This window comes from Panulirus ornatus, chromosome 10 (assembly GCF_036320965.1).
Source record: "Panulirus ornatus isolate Po-2019 chromosome 10, ASM3632096v1, whole genome shotgun sequence".
NCBI lineage: Eukaryota > Metazoa > Arthropoda > Malacostraca > Decapoda > Palinuridae > Panulirus > Panulirus ornatus.
Genome location: NC_092233.1, coordinates 35,426,105 through 35,450,621, shown reverse-complemented (window position 1 = coordinate 35,450,621; position 24,517 = coordinate 35,426,105). Strand labels below are relative to the sequence as shown.

The window sequence follows — 24,517 nt, the reverse complement described above, 5'->3', positions numbered from 1 at the left end:
TCACCCTAACTCTCATTTGCCCTCTTTTTCACCTCTTGCACCTTTCTCTAAACTTCTTGCCTCTTTCTTTTAAACATCTCCGAGTCATTTGCACTATTTCCATGCAAAAATTGTCCAAATGCCTCTCTCTTCTCTTTCACTAACAATCTTACTTCTTCATCCCACCACTAACTACCCTTTCTAATCTGCCCACTTCCCACGCTTCTCATGCCACAAGCATCTTTTGCACAAGTCATCACTGCTTTCCTAAATACATCCCGTTCCTCCCCCACTCCCCTTATGTCATTTGCTCTCACCTTTTTCCATTGCACTCAATCTCTCCTGGTACGTCCTCACACAAGTCTCCTTTCTAAGCTCACTTACTCTCACCACTCTCTTCACCCCAACATTCTATCTTCTTTTCTGAAAACCTTTACAAATCTTCACTTTCGCCTCCACAAGATAATGATCAGACATCCCTCCAATTGCCCCTTTCAGCACATTAAAATCCATAAGTCTCTTTCACATGCCTATCAATTAATACATACTCCAATAATGCTCTCTGGCCATCTCTCCTACTTAAATACGTGTATTTATGTATATCTCTATTTTAAACCAGGTATTCCCAATCATCAGTCCTTTTTCAGCACACAAATCTACAAGCTCTTCACCATTTCCATTTACAACACTGAACACCCCATGTACACCAATTATACCCTCAACTGCAACATTATTCACCTTTGCATTCAAATCACCCATCACTATAACCCGGTCTCGTGCGTCAAAGCTGCTAACACACTCACTCAGCTGCTCCAAAAACACTTGCCTCTCATGATCTTTCTTCTCATGACCAGGTGCATAGACACCAATAATCACCCATCTCTCTCCATCAACTTTCATTTTTACCCATATCAATCTAGAGTTACTTTCTTACACTCTAACACATACTCCCACAACTCCTGTTTCAAGAGTAGTGCTACTCCTTCCTTTGCTCTTGTCCTCTCACCAACCCCTGACTTCACTCCCAAGACATTCCCAAACCACTCTTCCCCTTTACCCTTGAGCTTTGTTTCACTCAGGGCCAAAACATCCAGGTTCCTTTCCTCAAACGTACAACCTATCTCTCCTTTTTTCTCATCTTGGTTACATCCACACACATTTAGACATGCTAATCTGAGCCTTCGAGGAGGATGAGCACTCCCCGCATGACTCATTCTTCTGTTTCCCCTTCTAGAAAGTGAAGATACAAGGAGGGGAGGGTTTAGACCCCTGCTCCTGTCTCCTTTAGTCGTGTCCTGCGACATGTAGGGAATGCGAAGAAGTATTCTTTCTCCCCTATCCCCAGGGATAGGGGAGTAAATTATGTTATATTTATGTCCAGAGGGCACATGTTTATTTATGTTAATGTAACTATATTTTTTAAACTTTTATACCACTTTGTTTGGTGTTTAACCAGCGTCGGATGGAAAGAGAAGTACATATATATTAAGTGGCCATCAGCTGTCAGATGTTAGCCAGATGGTAAGGGAATCTGTGTCTAGCCCAAATCTCTCTATTAACAGAAGAAATTACTTCAGAGTTTTTTATTTAATGGGCCTATGGGCTGATTATAAACCCTTAAAGGAAGGGGTAAGGTCATAACAATACTTAAACTGTAGAAAGAACAAAGAGATTTTTAGGAGATATATAATGTGAGAAAGATAAGAGAACAAATGGGAACATCAGTGAAGGGGGCATAAGGGGTAAGTGATATGAGGTAAAGATGAAGTGTGGAGGAGATGGAGTGACTATTTGGAAGGACTGTTAAATGTGTTTGATGATAGCATGGCAGATGTAGGGTGTTTTGGTTGGGGTGGTATGCGAAGTAATAGAGTCAGAGAGAGTGGTTTGGTGAAAAGAGGTGGTGAAAACCTTAAGGAATATGAAATGCAGCAAGGCGGCAGGAGTTGGTGGTACTGCAGATGAAGAATGCGAGGAAAGAGAGAACATTATCTCAGTGCGAAAATGGGTATTTTTGAAGGAATAGTTGTTCCAACAATATCATATGGTAGCAAGGCATGGGCTATAGATAGGGTATCTCTTTGGTTGATACGGATATTTGAGGTAGGTATGGATCACAGTGAAGTGCCTAAGGACTGGAGGAATGCACGTATAATGTCATTGTACAAAGGCAAACAGGATCAAGGTGAGTGTCCAAACAAAAGATGTATAAGTCTATTACGTATACCTCTTAAGTTATAAGAGAGGGTACTGATTGAGAGGGTCAAGGCATGTACAGAGCATCAGATTGAGGGGAGCTTTGTGGTTTCAGAAGTGGTAGAGGATGTGTGGATCAGGGGTTTGCTTTGTAGAATACGTGTGAAATAATTAGCAAAATAGATGGATCAATATGTGGCATTTATGGATCTGGAGAAGACATATGATAGGGTTGACAGAGATGCTTTGTGGAAGGTCTTAAAAATTTATTGTGTGAGTTAAGTTGCTAGAAGCAGTGAAAAGTTTTTATCAAGGGTTTAAGACTTGTGAACACGAAGGAAGAGAGGAGAGTAAATGGTTCACAGTGAAGGTCGAGCTGTGGCAGAGATGTGTGATGTCACCATGGTGAAAGATGTGGTGGTGAAGGAAGTAATGCAATAGTCTTGGAGAGAGGGGTGAGTATGAAGGCTGTTGGGGATGAGAGATCCTGGGAATTAAGTCAGTCGTTGTTTGCCAATGATACAGCACAGGTGGCTGATTCAAGTGAGAAACTGCAGAAGTTGGTGACTGAGTTGGGAAAAGTGTGTAAAAAGAGAAAGTTGAGAGTAAATGTGAATAAACAATCAAAGTTAGTAGGTTCAACAGAGTTGGGGGACAAGTTAATTGAGATGTAGTTTGAAAGGGGCAAAATTGTAGGAAGTGAAGTGTTTTAGATATCTGGGAGTGGACTTAGCAGCAAATGGAAACATGAAAGTGGAACTGAGTCATAGGGTGGGGGTGGGGGCAAAGGTTCTGGGAGCGATGAAGAATGTGTGGAAAGAAAGAATGTTATCTCAGAGGGCAAAAATGGGTATGTTTAAGGGAATAGTTGTTACAACAATATCATATGGTTGCGTGACATGGGCTATAGATAGGGTTGTACAAAGGTGGTGGATGTGCTGGAAATGAAAGTTTCAGGAAAATATGTGGTGTGAGGTGGTTGGTACAGTAAGTAATGAAAGGGTTAAGAGAGATAAGTGGTAGTAAAACGAGTGTGGTTGAGAGAGCAGAAGAGGTTGTGTTGAAATGGTTTGGACATAGGAAGAGAATGAGTGTGGAAAGATTGACAAAGGGGATATATGTGTCAGAGGAGGGAACAAGGAGAAGCAGGAGACCAAACTGGAGGTGGAAGGATGGAGTGAAAAAGATTGTAAGTAATCAGGCTCTGAACATACAGGAGTGTGAGAGGCGTGCAAGGAAGAGATAGAAGTGGAATGATGTGGTATAACGGGGTCAACATGCAGTCAATGGACTGAACCAAACCATGTGAAACATCTGGGGTAAACCATGGAGAGGTCTGTGGGGCCTAGATGTGGATAGGGAACTGTGGTTTCAATGCATTACATATGACAGCTAGAGACTGAATGTGAATGAACATGGCCTTTTTTGTCTGCTTTCCTGGTGCTATGCCACTGATGCGAGGGGTGGTAATGCTGTTTCCTGGGGGGAAGGGTGGCACTGGGAATGGATGAAGGCAAGCGAGTATGAATATGTACATGTGTATATATGTATACGGCTGTGTATGTGTATATATATGTGTATAAGTTGATACGTATATGTGCATATAATGGCATTTATGTATATATCTGTGCATGTGAGCAGACAGGCCATTCTTCGTCTGTTTCCTGGCGCTACCTCGCTGACGCGAGAAACAGCAATTATGTATAATAATAATAAAAATGAGGGACAAGTCAATTGGGAGGTAAGTGAAGTGTTTTAGGTATCTGGAAGTGGATTTGTCAGTGGATGGAGCCATGGAAGCACAGGTGAGCCACAGGGTGGGGGAGGGGGCGAAGGTTCTGGGAGCGTTGAAGAATGAGTGGAAGGCGAGATCGTTATCTCGGGGAGCAAAAATGGGTATGTTTGAAGGAATAGTGGTTCCAACAATATTATATGGTTGCAAGGCATGGGCTATAGATAGATGTGCGGAGGGTGATGGATGTGTTGGAAATGAGATGTTTGAGGACAATATGTGGTGTAAGGTGGTTTGATCGAGTAAGTAATGTAAGGGTAAGAGATGTGTGGTAATAAAAAGAGTGTGGTTGAGAGAGCAGAAGAGGGTGTATTGAAATGGTTTGGTCACATGGAGAGAATGAGTGAGGAAAGATTGACAAAGAGGATATATGTGTTAGAGGTGGAGGGAACGAGGAGAAGTGGAAGACCAAATTGGAGGTGGAAGGATGGAGCAAAAAAGTTCTTGAGCAATCGGCACCTGAACATGCAGGAGGATATATGTGTCAGAGGTGGAAGGAAAGAGGAGAAGTGGAAGACCAAATTGGGGTGGAAGGATGGAGTGAAAAAGTTTTTGAGCAATCGGCACCTGAACATGCAGGAGGGAGAGAGGCGTGCAAGGAATAGAGTGAATTGGAACGATGAGGCATACCGGGGTTGATGTGCTGTCAATGGATTGAACCAGGGAATGTGAAGTGTCTGGGGTAAACCATGGAAAGTTTTGTGGGGCCTGGATGTGGAAAGGGAGCAAGACAGCGGGTTTGGATGGTGTTGCAGTGGAATTTATTACAAAAGGGGGTGACTGTGTTGTTGACTGGTTGGTAAGGATATTCAATGTATGTATTGTTCATGGTGAAATGCCTGAGGATTGGCGGAATGCATGCATAGTGCCATTGTACAAAGGCAAAGGGAAAAAGGTTGAGTGTTCAAATTACAAAGGTATAAGTTTGTTGAGAATTCCTGGGAAATTATATGGGAGGGTATTGATTGAGAGGGTGAAGGCATGTACGGAGCATCAGATTGGGGAAGAGCAGTGTGGTTTCAGAAGTGGTAGAGGATGTATGGATCAGGTGTTTGTTTTGAAGAATGTATGTGAGAAATACTTAGAAAAACAGATGGATTTGTAAGTAGCATTTATGGATATGGAGAAGGCATATGATAGAGTTCATATGATAGAGTTGATAGAGATGCTCTGTGGAAGGTATTAAGAGTATATGGTGAGGGAGGTAAGTTGCTAGTAGCAGTGAAAAGATTTTACTGAGGATGTAAGGCATGTGTACGAGTAGGAAGAGAGGAATGTGATAGTTCCCAGTGAATGTCGGTTTGTGGCAAGGATGTGTGATGTCTCCATGGTTGTTTAATTATTTTTTTAATGAGGTTGTTAGGGAGGTGAATGCAAAAAAAAAAAAAAATAAATAATAATAAATACATTTATATGGTGTGTGTGAAACATCTGGGGTAAACCATGGAAAGGTCTGTGGGGCTAGATATGGATAGGGAGCTGTGGTTTTGGTGCATTACACTTAACAGTTAGAGACTGAGTATAAACGAATGTGGCCTTTTTTGTCTGGTTACTTTTTACAACCTTGCTGAAGCAGAGGGTAGCGATGCTGTTTCCTGTGAGGTAGGGTAGCGATGGAAATGGATGAAGGCAAGTAAATATGAATATGTACATGTGTATATATGTATATGTATGTATATGTGTATATGTTGATATGTATATGTATGTATATGTGCGCGTATGGGCATTTATGTATATATATGTGTATATGAGTAGATGAGGCCATTCTTCATCTGTTTCCTGGAGCTAACTTGCTGATGCAGGAAATGACAATCAAGTATAATAAATACAAAAATAATACATATGTATCATGTTTCATCTTCCTGAGGTTTCATGCATATACTAAATCACATGCACCACTGCGATCTCTTGCAATTTCTAAAAGAGGAAACAGGAGTCAAGCGGAGAATGCTCATCCCCCTTAAAGGCTTTGATTGGAATGTCTGAATGTGTGTGGATGTAACCAAGATGAGAAGAAGGGAGAGATAGGTAGAGTGTTTCAGGAAAGAAACCCGAATGTTCTGGCTCTGAGTGAAACAAAACTCAAGGGTAAAGGGGAAGATTGAATTGGAAAAGCCTTGGGAGTAAAGTCAGGGGTTGGTGAGAGAACAAGAGCTAAGGAAGGAGTAGCAATTCTCCTAAAGCAGGAGTTGTGAGAGTGTGGCATAAAGCATATACCACATTGTTCCAATTTGCTCTATTCCTTGCACGCATCTTGCCCTCCTGCATGTTCAGGCACCAATTGCTCAAAATCATTTTTACTCCATCCTTCCACCTCCAATTTGGTCTTCTGCTTCTTGTTCCCTCTACTTTTGACACACATATCCTCTATGTCAACTTTTCCTCACTTATTCTCTCCATACATCCAAACCTTTTCAACAAACCCTCTTCTGTTCTCTCAAACACACTCTTTTCATTGCCACACATCTCTTTTACCTTTTCATTACTTACTCGATCAAACCACCTCACACCACATATTGTCCTCAATATCTAATTTCAAACATATCCACACTCCTCCATGCAACCCTAATACTATAGCCCATGCCTCGCAACTGTATAATATAGCTGGAACAACTGTTCTTTTAAACATACCAATTTTCACTCCGCAAGATAACTTCTCTCTTGCCACATGTTCTTCATCGCTCCAAGAACCTTCACCCCTCCCCCACCTTATGACTCACTTCCCTGCAAAGTCCACTCTCAGATACCTAAAACACTTCACTTACTAGAATTCTTTTCCATTCAAACTTACATCCCCATCAACTGTCCCTCAACCCCTAGTGAACCTAATAACCTTGCTCTTATTCACATTTACTCTCAACTTTCTTCTTCCACACAGTTTTCCAAGCTTAGTCACCAACTTCTGCAGTTTCTCAATTGAATCAGCCACCAATGCTGTATCATCGGTGAACAACAACTGACTCCCTTCCTAGGCCCTCTCATCTCCAACTGACTACACACTTACCCCTCTCTCTAAAACTCTTGCAGTTACCTCCCTGACCACCACATTCATAAACAAATTAAACAACCATGTGGACATCACACACCCCTGCCACAGACCGGCCTTCATTGGGAACCAATCACTCTCTCCTTACATCCTTACACCCCTGATAAAAACTTCTCAATGCTTCTAGTAGCTTACCTCCCACACCATATACACTAAAGACCTTCCAAAAAACATCTCTATCAACCCTATCATATGCCTTCTCCAGGTCCATAAATGCCACATACAAATCCATCTGTTCTCTAAGTATTTCTCAAAGACATACACATACATATACACATCAACATATACACATATCCATACATATATATAAGAACGTATGCACATATAATACATAAGCAACCATATAAATATATACATATGTAAATATTCATACCTCCTTGCTATCATCCATTCCCAGCACCACCGTGCCCCACAGGAAACATTATCACCACCCCCCTAAGTCAGCGAAGAAGTGTCAGGAAAATAGACAAAAAATGCCACATTCATTCATACTCAGTCTCTAGCTGTCATGTGTGATGCACCAAAACCACAGCTCCCAATCCACATCCAGACCCCACAGACCTTTCCATGGTTTACCCCTGACGTTTCACTTACCCTGGTTCAGTCCATTGACAGCACGTCGACCCAGGTATACTCCATCATTCCAATTAACTATATTCCTTGCATGCCCTCACCATCCTGCATGTTCAGGCTATGAACGCTCAAAATCTTTTTCACTCCTTCCTTCCAACTTCAATGTGGTATCCAGCTTCTTGTTCTCTCCACACATATATCCTCTTTGTCAACCTTTCCTTGCTCATTCTCTCCATATATCCAAACCATTTTAACACACCCTCTTTTGCTCTCTCATATCACCCCACATACACACAATTCTATTCTTATATTCAACTGCTGTTTCCTGTGTCAGCGAGGTAGCACCGGGAAACAGACGAGGAATGGCTCATCCACTCATATACAGATATATAATATATATCCCTGGGGAAAGGGTTGAAAGAATACTTCCCAAGTATTCCCCACATGTCGTAAAAGGAGACTAAAAAGGGCAGGAGCAGGGGGCTGGAACCTCCCCTCCCTTCTATTTAAATTTCTAAAAGGGGAAACAGAAGAAAGAGTCAAGTGGGGAGTGCTCATCCTCCTCAAAGGCTCAGACTGGGGCGTCTGAATGTGTGTGGATGTGACCAAGATGAAAAAGAAAGGAGAGATAGGTAGTATGTTTGAGGAAGGGAGCCCAGATATTTTGGCTCTGAGTGAAATGAAGCTCAAGGGAAGAGTGGTTTGGGAATGTCTTAGGAATAATGTCAGGGTGTGGTGAGAAGACAAGAGTAAAGGAAGGAATAGTACTTCTCTTGAAGTAGGAGTTGTGGGAGTATGTGATAGTGTAAGAAAGTGAATTCCAGAGTGATGTGGGTAAAACTGAAAGTGGATGGAGAGAGATGGGAGATTATTGGTGCCTATGCACCTGGTCACGAGAAGAAAGATCATAAAAGGCAAATGTTTTGGAAGCAGCTGAGTGAGTATGTAAGCAGCTTTGATGCATGAGACTGGGTTATAGTGATGGCTGATTTGAATAACAAGGCGAGTGATGTGGCAATTGAGGGCATAACTGCTGCACATGGGGTGTTCCGTGTTGTAAATGGAAATGGTGAAGTTCTTGTTGATTTGTGTGCTGAAAAAGGACTGGTGATTAGAAATACCTGATTTAATATGAGAGATATGTATAAACATACAGATGTGAGTAGGAGAGATGGTCAAAGGGCATTAATGGAATACATGTTAACTGATAGGTGTGTAAAAGAGAGACTTCTGGACGTAAAGGAGCTCAGAGGGGCAGCTGGAGGGATGTCTGATCACTATCTTGTGGAGGCGAAGGTGAAGATTTGTAGAGGTTTTCAAAAAGAAAAGAATGTTGGGGAGAAGAGAGTGATAAGACTAAGAGAGCTAGGAAAGGAGACTTGTGTGAGGAAATACCTGAAGACATTGAGAGCAGAATGGCAAAAGGTGAGAGCAAATGACATAAGGGGAATGGGGGAGGAATGGGAGGTATTTAGGGAAGCTGTGATGGCTTGTGCAAAAGATGCATGTGGCATGAGAAAGGTGGGAGGTGGGCAAATTAGAAAGGGTAGTGAGTGGTGGGATGAAGAAGCAAGGTTGTGAATGAAAGAGAAGAGAGAGGTGTTTGGACAATTTTTTATGGAAAGCAGCGCAAATGACTGGGAGATGTATAAAAGATAGCGGCAGGTCAAGAGAAAGGAGCAAGAGGTGAAAAGGGGCAAATGAGAGTTGGGGTGAGAAAGTATAATTAAATTTTAGGGAGAATAAAAATGTTCTAGAAGGAGGTAAATAATGAGCATAGGACAAGAGGACAAATGGGAAAACTAGTGAAGGGGGAAAATCAGTGAAGGGGGCACAAGGGGAGGTAATAACAAGTAGCGGTGAAGTGAGAAGGAGGAGTGAGTAATTTGAAGCTTTGTTGAATGTGTTTGATGATTGAGTGTCATATACTCTTAAGACCTTACAAAAAGCATCTCTGTCAATCCTATCATATGCCCTCTCCAGATCCATAAATGCCACATACAAATCCATCTGTTCTCTAAGTATTTCTCACGGACATACACATACATATGCACATCAACATATACACATATCCATACATATACATAGGAACATATGCACATATACATACATATACAACCATACAAATATGTACACATGTAAGTATTCATACTTCCTTGCTTTCATCCATTCCCTGGCACCACCCTGCCCCACAGGAAACATCATCGCCGATCCGTGTCAGTGAAGTAGCGTCAGAAGAATAGACAAAAAATATCACATTCATTCATACTCAGTCTCTAGCTGTCATTTGTGATGCACCGAAACCACAGCTCCCTATCCACACCAAGACCCCACAGACCTTTCCATAGTTTACCCCAGCCGTTTCACTAGCCCTGGGTCAGTTCATTGACAGCAAGTCAACCTAGGTATACCCCATCATTCTAATTAACTCTATTCCTTGCATGCCTCTCACCCTCTGCAAGTTCAGGCTATGAAAGCTCAAAATCTTTTTCACTCCATCCTTCCACCTTCCATGTGGTATCCAGCTTCTCCTTGTTCTCTCCACATGCATCCTCTTTGTCAACCTTTCCTCGCTCACTCTCTCAATATGTCCAAACCATTTCAACACACCATCTTCTGCTCTCTCAATCACACTCTTTTTATCATCCCACACACACACACAAACACACAATTATATTTTCATATCTAACCACTGTTTCCTGTGTGAGCGAGGTAACACCAGGAAACAGACGAAGAATGGCTCATCCACTCATATACGCATATATATATATATGTCCCTTGGGAGAGGGGAGAAAGAACACTTCCCAAGTATTCCCTGCATATCATAGAAGGGGACTAAAGAGGGTGGGAGGGGGGCTGGAACCTACCCCTATCCTATATAAATTTCTAAAAGGGGAAACAGAAGGAGTCAAGCAGGGAGTGCTCATCCTCCTCAAAGGGTCAGACTGGGGTGTCTGAATGTGTGTGGATGTAATCAAGATGAGAAAGAAAGGAGAGATAGGTAGTATGTTTGAGGAAAGGAACCCAGATATTTTGGCTCTGAGTGAAATGAAGCTCAAGGGTAAAGGGGAAGAGTGGTTTGGGAATGTCTTGGGAGTGAAGTCAGGGGTTGGTGAGAGACAAGAGCAAAGGAAGGAGTAGCACTTCTCTTGAACTAGGAGTTGTGGGAGTATGTGATTGTGTAAGAAAGTGAATTCCAGAGTGATGTGGGTAAAACTGAAAGTGGATGGAGAAAAATGGGTGATTATTGGTGCCTATACACCTGGTCATGAGAAGAAAGATCATAAAAGGCAAATGTGAGTGAGTGTTTAAGTAGCTCTGATGCATGAGACTGGGTAATAGTGATGGATGATTTGAATGCAAAAGCAACTAATGTGGCAGTTGAGGGTATAATTGGTGTACATGGGGTGTTCAGTGTTGTAAATGGAAATGGTGAAGAGCTTGTAGATTTGTATGCTAAAAAAGGACTGGTGGCTAGAAATACCTGGTTTAATAAGAGAGATATACATAAATATATACATAAATATATTGCGCTACCTCGCAAACGCAAAAAAAAAAAAAAAAAAAAGATGTGAGTAGGAGAGATGGTCAAAGGGCATTAATGGATCACATGTTAAATGATAGGCATGTAAAAGAGACTTTTGGATATAAAGGAGCTCAGAGGGGCAGCTGGAGGGATGTTGAGGAGGCAAAGGTGAAGATTTGTAGAGGTTTTCAAAAAAGAAAAGAGAATGTTAGGGAGAAGAGAGTGGTGAGATTAAGTGAGCTAGGAAAGGAGACTTGCATGAGGAAGTACCTGGAGACTTTGACAGTAGAATGGCAAAAGGAGAAAACAAATGACGAATGGGGAATGAGGTAGGAATGGGATGTATTTAGGGAAGCAGTGATGGCTTGCGTAAAAGATGCATGTGGCATGAGAAAGGTGGGAGGTGGGCAGATTAGAAAGGGTAGTGAGTGGTGGGATGACGAAGCACAGTTGTTAGTGAAAGAGAAAAGAGAGGTGTTTGGACAATTTTTTATGGGAAGCAGCGCAAATGATTGGGAGATGTATAAAAGATAGCGGCAGGTCAAGAGAAAGGTGCAAGAGGTGAAAAAGAGGGCAAATAATGAGAGTTATGGTGAAAAAGTATCATTACATTTTAGGGAGAATAAAAAGATGTTTTGGAAGGAGGTAAATTACATGCATAAGACAAGAAAACAGATGGGATAATCAGTGAAGGGGGCAAAAGGGGAGGTAATAACAAGCAGTGATGAAGTGAGAAGGAGGAGTGAGTATTTTGAAGCTTTGTTGAATGTGTTTGATGATAGAGTGGCAGATATAGGGTGTTTTGGGTGGGGTGGTGTGCGAAGTGAGAGGGTCAGGGAGATTGGTTTGGTAAACAGAGAAGAAGTAAAGAAAGCTTTGCGAAAGATGAAAGCCAGCAAGGTGAAGGGTTTGGATGGCATTGCAGTTTTTCTCCAAACTTCAAACTCACCTCCCAATTAACTTGCCCCTCAACCCAACTGAACCTAATAACCTTGCTCTTATTCACATCTACTCTCAACTTTCTTCTTTCACACACTTTTCCAAACTCAGTCACCATCTTCTGCAGTTTCTAACTCAAATCAGCCACTAGAGCTGTAACATCAGCAAACAACAATTGACACACTTTCCAGGCCCTCTCATCCCCAACAAACTGCATACTTGCCCTTCTCTCCAAAACTCTTGCATTTACCTCCCAAACCACCTCATCCATAATCAAATTAAACAACCATGGGGACATCACACACCCTTGCTGCACACCAACATTGAGAGGGACTGCTTTTAACAACTTACATCTCACACCATACACTCTTAAAACCTTCCACAAAGCATCTCTACCAACCCTATCATATACCTTCTCCAGATCCATAAATGCTACATACAAATCCATCTACTTTTCTAAGTATTTCTCACATACATTCCTCAAAGCAAACACCTGATCCACACATCCTCTACCACTTCTGAAACCACACTGCTCTTCTCCCAATCTGATTCTCTGAACATGCCTTCACCCTCTCAATCAATACCCTCCCATATAATTTTCCAGAAATACTCAACAAACTTATGCCTCTGTAATTTGAACACTCACCTTTATCACCTTTGCCTTTGTACAATGGCACTATGCATGTATTCTGCCAATCCTCAGGCAATTCACCATGGTCCATACATACACTGAATATCATCACCATCCAATCAACAACTCAGTCACCCCCTTTTTTACTAAATTCCACTGCAGTATCATCCAAACCTGCCGCCTTGCCAGATTTCATCTTCCTCAGCTTTCACTACGTCTTCTCTCTTAACCAAACCATTCTCCCTGACCCTCTCACTTTGCACACCACCCTGACCAAAACATCCCATATCTGCCACTCTATCATCAAACACATTCAACAAACCTCCAAAATACTCACTCCATCTCCTCACTTCATCACTACCTGTTATCATTTCCCCCCTTGCCCCCTTCACTGATGCTCCCATTTGTTCTCTTGTCTTTTGCACCTTAATTACCTCCTTCCAAAACATCTTTTCAGTCTCCATAAAGTTTAATGATACTCACTTACCCTAACTCTCATTTGCCCTCTTTTTCAACCCTTGCACTTTCCTCCTGACCTCCTGCTGCTTTCTTTTATACATCTCCCAGTCATTTGCACTCCTTCCTTGTAAGTATCATCCAAACACCTCTCTCTTCTCTTTCACTAAGGACTTTACTTCATCCAACCACTCACTATCCTTTCTAATCTGCACACCTCCCACCTTCCTCATGCTACTTGCGTCTTTCACACATGCCATTGCTGCTTCCCTAAATACATCCCATTCATTACCAATTCCCCTCACATCAATTGCTCTCACCTTTTGCCATTCTAAACCCAATCTCTCCTGGTACTTCCTCACACAAGTCTCCTATCCATACTCACTTATTCTCACAACTCTCTTCTCCCCAACATTCTCTTCTTTTTTTGAAAACCTCTACAAATATTCAGCTTAGCCTCCAAGATAGTGATCAGACATCCCTTTAGCTGCCCCTCTCAGCACTTTGACCATCTCTCCTACTCACATACATATACTTAGGTATATCTCTCTTTTCAAACCAGGTATTCCCGATCACCAGTCTTTTTTCAGCACACAAATCCACAAGATCTTCACTATTTCCATTCACAACACTGAATACCCCATGTACTATAATTATACCCTAAACTGCCACATAGTATACTCACCCATCGCTAATACCCGGTCTCATGCACCAAAGCTACTGACAAACTCACTCAGCTGCTCCCAAAACACTTGCCTCTCATGATTTTTCTTCTCATGACCAGGTGCATAAACACAAATAATCACCCATATCTCTCCATCCACTTTCAGTTTTACCCACATCAATCTAGAATTTACTTTCTTACACTATATCAAAGACTACCACAACTCCTGCTTCAGGGGTAGTGCAACTCCTTCCTTAGCTCTTGTTCTCTCACTAGCCCCTGACTTTATTCAAGATTTTTCCATACCATTCTTCCCCTTTACCCTTGAGCTTCATTTCACTCAGAGCCAGAACATCCAGGTTTCCTTCCTCTAACCTACTACATATCTCTCCTTTCTTCTCATCTTTGTTACATCCACACACATTCAGACACCCCAATCTGAACCTTTGAGGAGGATGCGCATTCCCTGCTTGACTCCTTACGTTTCCCCTTACAGAAACTGAAATACAAGAAGGGAAGGGTGATGGGGTGAGCAAGTATCAGTAAATTTAAGGGAGAATAAAAAGATAAAGAACAAATGGGAACATTGGTGAAGGGGGTAAAAGGGGAAGTGACAACAGGTAGTGATGAAGTGAGGAAATGGAATAAGTATTCTGAAGCACTGATAAGTGTGTTCGATTATGAAGTGGTGGACGTTGGGTGTTTGGGTCAGGGTGGTATGCGAAGTGAGAGAGTCATGGAGGGTGGTTTGGTGAAGAGAGAAGGGGTAGTGAGAGCCTTGTAGAAAATGAAATATGACAAGGTGGCTGGTTTGGATGGTACTGCATTTGAACAAATTAAGAAAGGTGTGTGAGTGTTGTCAAATGGTTGGTAAGGATTTTTAATGTATGTATAATGCCAGTGTATAATGGCAAGGGGGATAAAGATGAGTTTTCAAACTACTGAGGTATTAGTTTAAGTATACCTGATAGGTTGTACGGGAGGGTATTAACTGAAGTTGTGAAGGTATGTACAGAGCATCAGATTGGGGAGGAGCAGTGTGGTTTCAGAAATGAATGAAGATGTGTGGATCAGGTGCTTGCTAAAAAAAAAAACTAAAAAATTATTTGAAAAACAGATGGATTTTTATGTGGATTTTTATGAGGGATTTCTGGATTTGGATAAAGCATGTAATACGAGTGATAGAAATGATTTGGGGAAGATCTTAAGATTATACAGTGAGGGAGGATAGCTGTAAAAATCAGAGAAGTTTTTATCAAGAGTGTAAGGTTTCTGTACTAGTAGGAAGAGAGGAGAGTAAATGGTATAAAGTGAAGTTAGGTCTGCAGCAGGAGTGTGTGATGTCACTATGTACAGGGTGGTGAGGGAGGAAAATGCAAGAGTCCTGGATAAAGGAACAAGTATGCAGTTTGTGGGACATGAGATGGACTTGGAAGTAAATCAATTGTTTGCTGAAGATACAGCATTGGTCGCAGATTTGAGTGAGAAACTGGAGAAATTGGTGACTAAGTGAAGAGGAGTGTGTGAAAGGAGAAAGGTGAGAGTGAATTAATAAAAGCAATGTTATCAGGTTAAGCAGGGTTGAGGGACAGGTTAGTTGGAAGGTGAGTTTAAAATGAAGAAACACTGGAGGAAGTGAGGTGTTTTAGATATCTGGGAGTGGAAACAGTAATGACTGGATCCATGGATGGTGGGAGGGGCAAAGGTTCGGTAAGCAGTGAAGAATGTGTGGAAAGCAAAAACAATCTGGGTGGGCAAAAATGGGTACGTTGAAAGAATAGTAGTCCTAACAATATCATATGGATGCAAGGCATGGGCTATAGATAAGGCTATACAGAGAAGGATGGATGTGCTAGAAATGAATCGTTTAAGGACAATATGTGGTGTAACATGGTTTGATCAAGTGAATAATGAAAGGGTAAAATAGATGAGTAAAAAAAAAAAGAGTGTGGATGAGAGCAGAAGAGAGTATGCTGAAATGGTTTGGACACATGGAGAGAATATGTGAGAAATGGGCAATAAAGAGGATAAAGGTGTCAGTAGTGGAGAGAACAAGGAGAAAGGGGAGACCTAATTGGAGATCGAAGGATGTAGTGAAAAAAAATCTGAGTAACCAGAGTCTGAACATGCTAATGGTGGAAGGTGTGCATGGGATAGAATGAATTGGAACGATGTGGTATATTAGGGTTAATGTGCTGTCCATGGATAGAACTAGATCAAGTAAAGCATCTAGGGTAAACCAAGGAAAGACCTGTAAGTTCTGGTTGTGGATTTGTGGTTTTGAAGTATCACAACTGACAGCTAGAGAATGGATGTGGACTTCCTTCATCTGTTCCTGGTGCAACCTTGCTAATGAAGGATATGGCGACCAAGTATGAAAAAATACATATATACATATGTATTTTGGTCAGGGTGGTGTGCGAAGTGAGATGGTCAGGGAGAATGGTTTGGTAAACAGAGAAGAGGGGTAGTGAAAGTTTTGCGGAAGATGAAAGATGGCAAGGTGGCAAATTTGGATGGTATTGTGGCGGAATCTATTAAAAAAGTGGGTGACTGTGTTGTGGATTGGTTGGTAAAGATATTCAATGTATGTATGGATCATGTTGAAGTACCTGGGGATTGACTGAAAGCATGCATAGTGCCATTGCACAGAGGCAAAGGGAATAAAGGTGACTGTTCAAACTACAGAGGTGTAAGTTTGTTGAGTATTCCTGGGAAATTATATGGAAGGGTATTGATTGAGAGGGTAAAGGCATGTACAGAGCATCAGACTGGGGAAAAACAGTGTGGTTTCAAAGCAAACACCTGATTCACACATCCTCATACACTTCTGAAACCACACTGCTCTTCCACAATCTGATGCTCTGTATATGCCTTTACCCTCTCATTCAATATCCTCCCATATAATTTCCCAGGAATACTCAACAAACTTCACCTCTATAGTCTAAACATGCCCTGGTTCAATCCACTGACAGCACGTTGACCCTGGTATACCACATCGTTCCAATTCACTCTATTCCTTGCACGCCTTTCACCCTCCTGCATGTTCAGGCCCCAATCACTCAAAATCTTTTTCACTCCATCTTTCCACCTCCAATTTGGTCTCCCACTTCTCCTCGTTCCCTCCACCTCTGACACATATATCCTCTTGGTCAATCTTTCCTCACTCATTCTCTCCATGTGACCAAACCCTTTCAAAACACCCTCTTCTGCTCTCTCAACCACACTCTTTTTATTACCACACATCTCTCTTACCCTTTCATTACTTACTCGATCAAACCACCTCACACCACATATTGTCCTCAAACATCTCATTTCCTGCACATCCACCCTCCTGCGCACAACTCTATCCATAGCCCACGCCTCGCAACCATATAACATTGCTGGAACCACTAGTCCTTCAAACATACCCATTTTTGCTTTCCAAGATAATGTTCTCGACTTCCACACATTCTTCAAGGCTCCCAGAACTTTCGCCCCCTCCCCCACCCTATGATTCACTTCCGCTTCCATGGTTCCATCCGCTGCCAGATCCACCCCCAGATATCTAAAACACTTCACTTCCTCCAGTTTTTCTCCATTCAAACTTACCTCCCAAGTGACTAGTCCCTCAACCCTACTGTACCTAATAACCTTGCTCTTATTCACATTTACTCTCAGCTTTCTTCTTTCACACACTTTACCAAACTCAGTCACCAGCTTCTGCAGTTTCTCACAAGAATCAGCCACCAGCGCTGTATCATCAGCGAACAACAACTGACTCACTTCCCAAGTTCTCTCATCCACAACAGACTGCATACTTGCCCCTCATTCCAAAACTTCTTGCATTCACCTCCCTAACAACCCCATCCATAAACAAATTAAACAAACATGGAGACATCACACACCCCTGCCGCAAACTTACATTCACTAAGGACCAATCACTTTCCTCTCTTCCTACACGTACACATGCCTTACATTCTCGATAAAAACTTTTCACTGCTTCTAACAACTTGCCTCCCACGCCATATATTCTTAATACCTTCCACAGAGCATCTCTATCAACTCTCTCATATGCCTTCTCCAGATCCATAAATGCTACATACAAATCCATTTGCTTTTCTTAGTATTTCTAACATACATTCTGCAAAGCAAACACCTGATCGACACATTCTCTACCACTTCTGAAACCACACTGCTCTTCCCCAATCTGATGCTCTGTACATGCCTTTACCCTCTCAATCAATACCCTCCCATATAATTTCCCACGAATACTCAACAAACTTATACCTCTGTAATTTGAGCACTCACTTTTATCCCCTTTGCCTTTGTACAACGGCGCTTTGCAAGCATTCCACCAATCCACAGGCACCTCACCATGAATCATACATACATTAAATAACCTTACCAACCAGTCACCCCCTTTTTTAATAAATTCCACTGCAATACCATCCAAACCTGCTGCCTTGCTGGCTTTCATCTTCCACAAAGCTTTTACAACCTCTTCTCTGTTTACCAAATCATTTTCCCTAACCCTCTCACTTTGCACACCACCTCGACCAAAACACCTTATATCTGCCACTCTATCATCAAACACACTCAACAAACCTTCAAAATACTCACTCCATCTCCTTCTCACATCACCACTACTTGTTATCACCTCCCCATTAGCCCCCTTCACTGAAGTTCCCATTTGTTCCCTTGTCTTATGCACTTTATTTACCTCCTTACAAAACATCTTTTGATTCTCCCTAAATTTCAATGATACTCTCAAACCCCAACTCTCATTTGCCCTCTTTTTCACCTCTTGCACCTTTCTCTTGACCTCCTGCCTCTTTCTTTTATACATCTCCCAGTCATTTGCTTCATTTCCCGGCAAAAATCGTCCAAATGCCTCTCTCGTCTCTTTCACTAATAATCTTACTTCTTCATCCCACCACTCACTACCCTTTCTAATCAACCCACCTTCCACGTTTCTCATGCCACAAGCATCTTTTGCGCAAGCCATCACTGCTTCCCTAAATACATCCCATTCCTCCCCCACTCCCCTTACATCCTTTGTTCTCACCTTTTTCCATTCTGTACTCAGTCTCTCCTGGTACTTCCTCACACAAGTCTCCTTCCCAAGCTCACTTACTCTCACCACTCTTTTCACCCCAACATTCTCTCTTCTTTTCTGAAAACCTCTACAATTCTTCACCTTTGCCTCCACAAGATAATGATCAGACATCCCTCCAGTTGCACCTCTCCGCAGATTAACATCCAAAAGTCTCTCTTTCGCATGCCTATCAATTATCACGTAATCCAAGAGATATACTTATGTATATCTCTTTTTAAACCAGTTATTCCCAATCACCAGTCCTTTTTCAGCACATAACTCTACAAGGTCTTCACCATTTCCATTTACAACACTGGACACCCCATGTACACCAATTATTTCCTCAACTGCCACATTACTCACCTTTGCATTCAAATCACCCATCACTATAACCCGGTCTCGTGCATCAAAACTACTAACACACTCACTCAGCTGCTCCCAAAACACTTGCCTCTCATGATCTTTCTTCTCATGTCCAGGTGCATATGCACCAATAATCACCCATCTCTCTCCATCAAATTTCAGTTTTACCCATATCAATCTAGAGTTTACTTTCTTACACTCTATCACATACTCCTACCACTCCTGTTTCATGAGTAGTGCTACTCCTTCCCTTGCTCTTGTCCTCTCACTAACCCCTGACTTTACTCCCAAGACATTCCCAAACCACTCTTCCCCTTTACTCTTGAGCTTCGTTTCACTCAGAACCAAAACATCCAGGTTCCTTTCCTCAAACAAACTACCTATCTCTTCTTTTTTCTCATCTTGGTTACATCCACACATATTTAGACGCCCCAATCTTCTCTTCTTTATATTCTATGTTATTAACAGCTCAACCATGAACACACCATTACTGTCTCCCTCCCAGACCCTGGTTCTAACTCCCTAGTCCCCCTCCCTTCCCCATCCTTTGCTGTTCCAGTACCGAGCAGGTACAGTGCATGGTTTAAAGCTGAAGCGAATGTGTCCATGGATCTTGTTGTTGACACTTGTCATTTATCTGGTAGGGAAAGAATTCTATCAAGATTCAAAAAGTTTGAAAATATTATGTATAAAGCTATATGAAATACTTCAAAAAGGACAGATATAAGCTGTCATTTCTTTCTCAAAATAGGACAACTAGATCTGAAAAATGATCAATTGTCCTTAAAAGGACAGACCTAGCAATCCTGCCACACACTGTGGATTCGGCCACATTAGTGGTAGCTGGTAACACTGTTCAGTATCGCTGTCAACTTGACAGCATTCAAATCTCAAACTTCTCTCTTATGGTCTGGTTTCTACATGGTCTGGTTTCTACAAGTTAACTTACAGCAGTACAAGGCTACAATGGACCAACGTCCATGGAACACCAAGACAAAGTTCTCAACATTGAGATTGCCTCTGTCTCAGGTACTTCTGAGTTTGAGCCCCAGTGGCTCTCTGTCTGTGGTGGAGACTTCTCAGCCATCTGACAGCCAAGTCACCGCCAGCCAGGACCAAGAACCTTTTCCAAAACCCCTGAGCCCCATCTGGTGTGCTACTTAAAGCTCAGCCATCATGACAAGATCAAAAACAAGGCAGTCTATTTGAGTGCCAAAAATGCCACATGACCAAGTAAATTGTTAGAGGCCATGTCAACAGCCTTAATAATTAGCTAATTCTGAGTATGTATATAAATATTTTACCGTATGGTATGCTTAATAGTTTTTAGCTTAATAAATGCATTCAAATTTCAAACTTACCTTTCAGTTCCTGCCATAATAATCATTTGATAGATTAAAATCAAGTTCATGGTATTGGTTTGGTTACAAGGTTTCACAACTACATTTTTTAATGAAAATATAAAGAAAAATTAGCAAAACAGTTGTAAAACTAGTAAAAAATGCTTACTTTTTCTTGGATTTAGCATAAAAATGAATTTTCTATGGGTTTTAAAGCTTTTTTCCTTGTTTTATTTAATTCTTTATTCAAAAAGCTATTTTTATCAGATTATCATTAACTTCTGATAAAGTATTAGAATTATCAGATTATCAAAAGCGGCCTAAAAATTGGGGTTATTGGATTATCGTTATCAAAGTTAACACTGGACTGGAACCTTCAGCATAAAAAAATATATAATTCTCTCAATAAGAAAAAAGTACATCATTCTCTTAATAATCTAAACAACTGGTATAAAAAAAATCATACTAATCATACTAATCTAAAAGTCAATCTGGTAGCATACACCCTGTCAGTGCATGATCCTAAAAATTTAAAGAGATAGGATAGGTAGGAGTAAGTAGGTCAATGATATCATCTCTGACTGGCTAAAGGTGGGACCAAATGAGCAGGCTGCAATTACCATGTTTAAGTAGTTAGCAAAGGGTGGGAAATACTGAGTGCTGGAAGATCTTTATTCCGAATTTCCTTGATATATTCTAGATAATCTCTCATTCTTCCATGACAGACCATGGGTTGGAAACTTCATTTCTGCAAAATTAATTCCCACAAAAAGGTGCATGCTTTTCTGCACTTGATCAACCTCAATCATGTGAAATGGGGTAATCATATCATACAGCTAGATTACTCATACACATCCTCAACCCATGTCCACTATGTTAATAATAATAATGAGAGAGAGAGAGAGAGAGAGAGAGAGAGAGAGAGAGAGAGAGAGAGAGAGAGAGAGAGAGAGAGAGAGAGATTCAATACTATCATAACTGCTCAGAGAAAAAGAACTTACTTGCCAAGCTCATCATGAGCTGTAATGAGGAAGAGAGTTGATGGGTAAGGTACAGCAGGTCCTTTATTCTCAGCTGGAACTTCATCTTTTATAACTTGCTCTTCACTTTGGTGCATTTTGTTCCTTCCGTTTTCTTCGGAGCATTTTGTATTGTCACTATTTTGAGTTACATTCTGATGTACTTTGGCAAGCTCATTTGTTGGAGATTCTTCTACTAGATTACTTGAATTATGTTGGCTTTTTACATCATTTTTCATTCCAGATGCGAGAGTGGCTTCATCCAGTTTACTTACTGGATACTTTAAACTTTCACTATTTTCTTTCCTAACTTCATTGTTTGTTGATGTCTTTTCATTTTGTAACCTATCTACAGTTTCAATGGTGACATTTTTGCCTTCATTATCATGATGCATATCTGATCTTTTGTTAACTAGTTCTTTAGGGTTTTCTTCGTAGGCTAAGAGACGATGAAGAAGAATCCATGGAGAAAGTGTCTCAAATGGCAAGATTTGGGCACTCTGTGGTCTCTCTAACTGTATCACCAACATCTGAATTAATGTGGACACAAGCTCTACCAATCGCTGCCGGTTCACTTCATCCACTACAAGAAAAAGAAACAGAATATACTTGCATAAAATCAAATGATAGTCTACATTTCAGAATTTGTCTGAGAGAAGTTTGGATTTAATTATCATCATTATGATTATCATTATTATTTTCATTACAAATAATCGTCGCTTCCCATGTCAGTAAGGTAGACAGAAAACAGACGAAGAATGGCCAATCCACTAATGTAAAAATATATTTTCATTATCTATCTGTTAACATATACATATATATACTTTCAACGTATACATGCATGTACACACATAGGCATATATATATATATATATATATATTTTTTTTTATTTTTTTATACCTCGTCGCTGTCTCCCGCGTTTGCGAGGTAGCGCAAGGAAACAGATGAAAGAAATGGCCCAACCCCCCCCATACACATGTACATACACACGTCCACACACGCAAATATACATACCTACACAGCTTTCCATGGTTTACCCCGGACGCTTCACATGCCTTGATTCAATCCACTGACAGCACGTCAACCCCTGTATACCACATCGCTCCAATTCACTCTATTCCTTGCCCTCCTTTCACCCTCCTGCATGTTCAGGCCCCGATCACACAAAATCCTTTTCACTCCATCCTTCCACCTCCAATTTGGTCTCCCTCTTCTCCTCGTTCCCTCCACCTCCGACACATATATCCTCCCGGTCAATCTTTCCTCACTCATTCTCTCCATGTGCCCAAACCACCTCAAAACACCCTCTTCTGCTCTCTCAACCACGCTCTCCCTATTTCCACACATCTCTCTCACCCTTACGTTACTTACTCGATCAAACCACCTCACACCACACATTGTCCTCAAACATCTCATTTCCAGCACATCCATCCTCCTGCGCACAACTCTATCCATAGCCCACGCCTCGCAACCATACAACATTGTTGGAACCACTATTCCCTCAAACATATATATATATATATATATATATATATATATATATATATATATTGCCTTCTCCTGCATGGTTGCGAGGCGTGGGCTATGGATAGAGTTGTGCGCAGGAGGATGGATGTGCTGGAAATGAGATGTTTGAGGACAACGTGTGGTGTGAGGTGGTTTGATCAAGTGAGTAACGTAAGGGTAAGAGAGATGTGTGGAAATAAAAAGAGCGTGGTTGAGAGAGCAGAAGAGGGTGTTTTGAAGTGGTTTGGGCACATGGAGAGAATGAGTGAGGGAAGATTGACCAAGAGGATATATGTGTCGGAGGTGGAGGAAACGAGGAGAAGAGGGAGACCAAATTGGAGGTGGAAAGATGGAGTGAAAAAGATTTTGTGTGATCGGGGCCTGAACATGCAGGAGGGTGAAAGGAGGGCAAGGAATAGAGTGAATTGGAGCGATGTGGTATACCGGGGTTGACGTGCTGTCAGTGGATTGAATCAAGGCATGTGAAGCGTCTGGGGTAAACCATGGAAAGCTGTGTAGGTATGTATATTTGCGTGTGTGGACGTATGTATATACATGTGTATGGGGGTGGGTTGGGCCATTTCTTTCGACTGTTTCCTTGCGCTACCTCGCAAACGCGGGAGACAGCGACAAAGTATAATATAATATATAATATACATATATATATATATATATATATATATATATATATATATATATCTTTCTTTCTTTCGTACTATTCGCCATTTCCCGCGATAGCGAGGTAGCGTTAAGAACAGAGGACTCGGCCTTCGAGGGAATATCCTCACCTGGCCCCCTTCTCTGTTCCTTCTTTTGGAAAATTGAAAAAAACGAAAGGGGAGGATTTCCAGCCACCCGCTCCCTCCCCTTTTAGTCGCCTTCTACGACACGCAGGGAATACGTGGGAAGTATTCTTTCTCCCCTACCCCCAGGGATATGTATATATATATGCATTATCCCTGGGGATAGGGGAGAAAGAATACTTCCCACGTATTCCCTGCGTGTCATAGAAGGTGACGAAAAGGGGAGGGAGCGGTTGGCTGGAAATCCTCCCCTCTCGTTTTTTTTTTTTTAATTTTCCAAAAGAAGGAACAGAGAAGGGGGCCAGGTGAGGATTTTCCCTCTAAGGCCCAGTCCTCTGTTCTTAACGCAACCTTGCAAACGCGGGAAATGGCGAATCGTATAAAAAAAAAAATATATATATATATATATATATATATATATATATATATATATATATATATATATATACATTTTATTATTATTTTGCTTTGTCGCTGTCTCCTGCATTTGCGAGGTAGCGCAAGGAAACAGACGAAAAAAATGGCCCAACCCACCCCCATACACAATGTATATACATACACATCCACACACGCAAATATACATACCTATACATCTCAATGTACATA

At 41.4% G+C, this 24,517-nt stretch overlaps 1 protein-coding gene across 4 annotated transcripts in view; it reads right to left on the bottom strand.

Annotated features, from left to right (window-relative positions):
- LOC139750902 (uncharacterized) overlaps positions 1-24,517 on the bottom strand; it is a 465,731-nt gene that overhangs the window by 54,307 nt on the left and 386,907 nt on the right. For all 4 annotated transcript variants that reach the window (XM_071665783.1, XM_071665785.1, XM_071665781.1 and 1 more), the window contains exon 16: positions 21,584-22,184. In XM_071665783.1, the coding sequence (XP_071521884.1) occupies positions 21,584-22,184 (601 nt within the window). The remainder of the gene's footprint in view (positions 1-21,583; positions 22,185-24,517) is intronic.